This window comes from Halyomorpha halys, unplaced genomic scaffold, assembly GCF_000696795.3.
Source record: "Halyomorpha halys isolate HHAL.00 unplaced genomic scaffold, Hhal_1.1 Scaffold355.1, whole genome shotgun sequence".
Lineage (NCBI taxonomy): Eukaryota > Metazoa > Arthropoda > Insecta > Hemiptera > Pentatomidae > Halyomorpha > Halyomorpha halys.
Genome location: NW_027110523.1, coordinates 8,523 through 14,804, shown reverse-complemented (window position 1 = coordinate 14,804; position 6,282 = coordinate 8,523). Strand labels below are relative to the sequence as shown.

The window sequence follows — 6,282 nt, the reverse complement described above, 5'->3', positions numbered from 1 at the left end:
TAGGCAGCATAGATAAATAAAGTATTTCTCTCTCTTTCACTTGGAAGGTTAATCATTATTCTCCATGTAAGTTTTATATTGTGAAATATTTTCTCACATACATATTTTTCTTTCATCTTAATTTAAAGTTAAAAGAAGTTATGCATATAACAAAATATTTCCAAAATACTGTTAATTATAAAACTGAAGAGAATACCATAAGAACCGTAGTAGAAGGGAGGAATCAAAAAGATTAAGTTAGGGACATTAGTCCAAGTGTGATGGTGAAAATGAAATAAATTATGGTGAGCAATATAATTTAACTAAATCACGAAAATGTATTTTATATACAATAGGATTATGTAGCTACTGTTAAGGCAAAAAAAATAAAATAACTATTCATTTATGTTTTATATTTGATAACAAAATGAACATCAATGTATATTTTATAGGCTGGTGAAATTTCAGATGAATCATCCTGAAGATGGGTAAAAATCCCCGAAGCGTAGGTGAAAGAAAAATATGAGTGTAACGAGAAAATGCAAGAAGGATATCCAAACAATAAAACTTACATGGAAATATTACGATTTTGAAGTGGATTATTAAAGGAATTAACCTTATTTCTGGATTTGTTTTTGGGATGAACATTTAATTTTAATATTTTTCCATATTTTGATAATACCTAAGATGATAAACTAACAGAAAGCTATCTTCTATCCTATGTTGTAATGCCGATATCATCGCATATTTGATACTAGCCCCTACCCCTCTGTCCAGTTACATAAAAGCCGATTCAACACAGTCCTCTTTTCAGATAGAAAAAAATATGCAATTCCTATTATTGTTATTTTTGGCGGTCGTTCCAGCTTTCGAGAGCAGGGTTATATGCTACTGGAATGGAAAGTCCTTCTGGAGGGAAGGTAAGAAAGCTCAGTTTTTAGTACCTTTTAAGCGAAAAAAATACTTGTGAAACGCTATTACATGATATATAATATTTCATTTTTACGGAATATTTATTGTTTTTCTTTTTATTCTTCGCCTTAATTGTCCGTTTTCACGGGAAAAATGAAATAGTAAAAAAATTTAACATATTAAGCGATAACTTTTCCACCGAACTAAAAAGATCCTCTTTTTTCAATAATAAATTCAATAAGAAATGTTTTTATATAATCTGTAAATCATTTCAAAAAAATTATTCCTATTAGTAAAGCTGTAAATGACGTAATTAAAATGAAAATCTGTTGGAGACAAGTCTGTAATACAGTGAGTGTCCAAGAACTTGTAGTCCATCTTGTCCAACTTAGAATTCTAATGCAGTCAGCGTTGAAACAAGGCGTATTATCTCTGGTACGTGTATAGAATACTACGAAGCATGCATGCCGATGAATTTTGCAAAGGGTATAGATGTATTCACTAAAAGACAAAACAAATAATGAATCCAACAGTTAGATTGTTTGTTTGTTCAGATATGTTTCGAGAAATATAACTGCTCATTATAATCTGTAAACATGTAAACAGCTAAGTCACTTATGCATAACGTAATAAAACGACTAATTTATGTGAAACCTAATACTTTTCCATAGAACAGATTCAGTGTTTATTTAAAAAAAAAAATGCTGGAAAATTCATAAGTCAATAAGAAATGATTTATCGTGATCATGCAATACAACCTTCGTAAGGTTAAAAAGTTCGAAAAATTAATTATAACGCTAATGAATGAGAGAGCAAAAAATATGTATTATTAATTATTTAACGTAACCTGCCTATTGGGCAATACAGATATTCTCAGCAGTAGGAAGCCATGTGTAAAAAATACAAACATAATGAAGCATGTATAAAACTATAAAATATACACCTAAAACATTTATTTAATCATATTTACTTATAGTACAAGAGCGGGGAAGACAAAAAGACAAATAACTGAGCCCAAAACTGATAAGACTCCCAAGTATAGGTAGGGAGAATAAAAATTGGCGGCTGTTTCAAAACTTTAAAAAAAAAATATTTTTTCATTCGGAGCTCTATAACTACCAACAACACTAGAAAATATAAAAGAACATTATTTAAAGAAGACTAAATTTGCTGAAATATGAGCCCTAATAGAGCTATTTGCGTCCAATAGTTTGACTCGAGATACAGTTTTTTAAAAAGCAACATTTCTTAAAAATCTCCTGAAAGATTAGTAGTTAGTTAATTTACTTTGAGAAATCTATTATTAGCTATTAGCACTAGCTAAGTATAACTATATAACTATAACATAGCTAACTATTAGCACTCAAATTAAAGCAAGCTTAACGTACTATAAAGTAGTTTATGACTTTTACCTACGTAGGAACAGCAGTTTTCATGATATTTCCTAAAATAAATTAATTTATAGTTGTTCGGACAATAAGTTTGAGTTTTGAAAAACCGTTGGACGAACAGATGTCTGTCAGCACTCAAATTAAAGCTAGTTAAATTTACTATAAAATAGTTATAACGTTTATCTTTGTAGGAGTAGTAGTTTTTATGATATTTGACAAAAAAAATTCACAAACTGTTAATTTCTAGTTGTTAGTATCAAATGTTTGATTTTTGAAAAAAATATATCTTTAGATCCGTAAGACGCACATATGTCTGCCAGCACTCAAAATAAAGGAAATTTAACATACTATAAAGTAGTTAATCACACTTATCTTCGCAGGGATAGTAGTTTTTATGATATTCGCATATGAATTTGGCAAATGAAAATTTGTCCGAACAACTATAAACCAATTTATTTTAGAAAATATCATGAAAAATACAACTCCTACGGCGATAAACCTATTAAACTACTTCATAGCCCATTAAACTAGCTTTAATTTCAACATCTGTACGTCAAATGGTTTTTGAGATATAGATTTTTCAAAATTAATTCACTAACTACTGATCTTTCAGTACATTATGTACATCATTTTTATAAAATATTGCTTTGTAAAAAGCTATATCTCGAGAACTTTTGAACGTAAAATAGCTTACAGTTTAGCAAATTTACTCTACTTTAAATGATGTTCTCTTAGATTTTCTATTGTTGTTGGTAGTTTTAAAGATAAAGAGCCCTGAATGAAAAATTAATTACTTTAAACGTTTTTAAAAAGTCGCCATTTTTTTTCCCCCTACTTATATTTGGCAGACTCATCAATTTTGACTAGTAATTATACATAGCTTTCATTAAAGTAATCTAAAATTAGGTGAAATAACTGCCTTTTTCTCCTCTTGGACTCTTGTACTATTAGCTCAGTGCCATCTTGACACTGACGGTTACAGTCCATGGAGCCTTTTTAACACCTGTGATAAATAAAATAAAATAAATTAAGAAGGGACTATGAAGTATGATTGATTCAAGATCACCAAATTTAGTCAATTGGTGTCCTTAGAAAGAGATGTATTTAAAGAAATATACTTCGAAGAATTAAATCTTGATTTTACCAATCAAAAATCGAGACCTCATATGACAAATATATCGGTTATGAACTATAATTTAATTTATTTTTCTTAAAATTGCATTACATTAATTTAATTTATCATTACTTGATACTATGCCATATTTCTATCGTAGAAAGTGTGTTGGAAATTTTGAGAATACTCTTGTTTTTATTATAAGATTCAAGACTGGTCCAATTTTGGGGTTAAGCATATTTTTCATGATTATTATTATATGCCAATTGATTTGTCTCTTTCTGAAGAATAAGAAAAACAGATTACTGATTAAACGATTTTTAATTCACTAAAAATAAAAATAAAAAATAATGAGAATTTCAGAAATGTAGGTAAACAACATTGTTTTTAGGAAAAAGTAAATCATTTCCGTTTTTAGCGTCGTCTGAAACCCTCAAATACCATTTTTTAAAGAAAGTTAAAATTAAAAAATTTTCAATTTGAATTATTTGGAGGGTCTTGTTTTTATTCCGGTGATCATAGTTCATAAAATCATTCATTGATCCTCTGCATTTTATCCAATTCCTACATCAATATGTCCGTTGGAAAGCTGAATGTCTCCACTTTTAACCTAGGTAAGAAATATATATATTTTCTTTTCACTAATCCCTTATGAGCAGGAAATATTAGTTTCAAATAAAAAAAAAAAAAAAAAAACTTGACAATATCAAGGCAACAATTGTGGGCCAAAACATTTTATTATCAAATTTTTTTCGAAAATTCGTATTTAAGGGTTTCTCGATATGCTGAAATCGAATATCAACTTTGTTTTACTCCTAAAGAATATTTATCAAACTTTGATAGGTCAGCCATTCAGAATTGTTCCAATCCTGTACTAATATTGAAACACACTGAGGGATATTATATAACAACTATTCATATTTTAAATAATGTATATATATGAAAATATCATAGATGATTAAATTGTCTAAAAAAATAAGAAAGAATCACTTTAATCAGAACAATATTAACTGTTATACAGAGAAGTTAGATGTTACCATTTATGTTACTATAGTTACCGTCTTATCACTTATTCTATACATTAATTGATATCAAAGCTTCAATGTTCAATTAATGTATATACATCCTCGAATACAGAAATAGTGAAGCATTGCCGGGTCTGCTAGTTTAATATAAAAATAATTTAATTTTCCAATATTCTACACTCTACGCTTAATTATTATTCCTACTGCCTATCTTTAAATTTTTTTTTTATGTAAATTCATATGTGAATGATTGCGAATGACCATGAGCGCAAACCTCACAGGGGTTATGTTGAAGGGACACTTAAGAGGAAGTTTAAATACAAAACATCCGAAATTATTTTTATATATATCACAAAATATATTATCCGATATCGTAAAGAAATCTTGAAATCCTCCATACATTAAATTAAAATATTGAAGTAATGGTCTAAATCAATTAGCTCTGACACCATTAATTTATATAATGTGTCAACAAATTTAATCAGGCCATTTCTTTTTTTATTTATCATCCACTGTGGCCTACTTTTGTTTATCTTTATTTTTTATACTTATTAGTACAATAAAAAATAATTGATAAAGTTAACATTATTTATGTATTTAGGAACAAATAATTTCAATTTCCATCAAATTTTTGTAATTTGAAAATGAATTAATTTTTTTGATTCAACTAGAAACTCGAACTTTACCGCCGTTTGTCTGTGCCTTTATGTGTTGGCTCCCGAAAGAAAGAATATGACTAAAAGAAGGAAAGCAGAAAGACTAAATTTCACCAGCCAAGGTGTTCAAACAACACCAAAACAAAATTCCTTTAAGATGTTTCCTCATTAATTCTCTCCAATCCGGTTTCCAACCAGACTATCCTAGGGAATATGTTATCTTTAAAATAATTCACTTCAAAATACTACTTCTGATACAGTTGACTATAACATCCTCCTTGCTAAACTACAACTTGTCCAATAATGCTAGGCGTTGATTCTAGTTCTTCCAAATAGATCAGTCCTAGTACGTAGCCGTTCTAGGTCAAACTCAATCCATGTCACTGCCCCTTTCCTGTGGTGTCCCTCAGGGTTCTTCACTGTTCCCCACCCTATCTACCATCTATATTAATAACCTTCCCTTCCTCATCCACCACTTCTGATACCATAAGTAAAGAGGTGATTTATTTATCTGTCCTTACCGCCATCCGATCTATCATTAGCCACAAAAAAAAAACCTCAAGATGGATTGAATCGGATTAGTCACGAGGCCGTAGGAAAATGCTTAACGTAGAAGTGAAAAGACTAAGAACGTCTTATCACGTATTCTAACAATAAATAAGTTATTAAAAAAAAACAAACATTATTTTATCATATAAGTTTTTGTATTCCACTCAATAACACTAAAGTCCAATTTTTAGTTTTGGTAATTTTATGTTAGAGGGACTCAAACAAAAATAAATAGTGAATATTAAAAAAAAAAGATCCTTTTTTTCCACCCGGGGTAGCTATTGAGTTCTACCTTACATATCGTATAACGTTTCCTTCTTATCATCTGGCATAGCAACCGAGACTATTGTAATTATAGAAAATGTCAAGACGCAAAGCAGTGGGCCCATTGGCTTAATATTTAATATCTAATTTCATGATCTTCCTCTCATCACGAAACCCCTTCTAGATACATGCTGATGTTTGCGGCAGTTACGATAGGTAGTTTGGAGCAGCTTCTCCTGAAGTCCATTTCCATTTCACATTATTTCTTGCAGCACGACTATCAAGATTGTAGTAGTCAAGGTTTTGTAGAGGTTGCCAAAATGACCCCAGTCTATATAAAGAAAAAATATACAACTGTCCACAAGTGAAGTCTTTACAGCAAGTCCTGGGTT

The 6,282-nt window shown here is 29.6% G+C and overlaps 1 protein-coding gene across 1 annotated transcript in view; it reads left to right on the top strand.

The window, feature by feature from the left end:
* Positions 1-756: 756 nt before the first annotated feature.
* LOC136795064 (chitinase-like protein EN03) overlaps positions 757-6,282 on the top strand; it is a gene marked incomplete at its 3' end in the record, with an annotated part of 13,645 nt that continues 8,119 nt past the window's right edge. Inside the window, 1 exon segment of the mRNA XM_067048676.1 lies at positions 757-899. Coding sequence (XP_066904777.1) covers positions 806-899 — 94 coding nt within the window.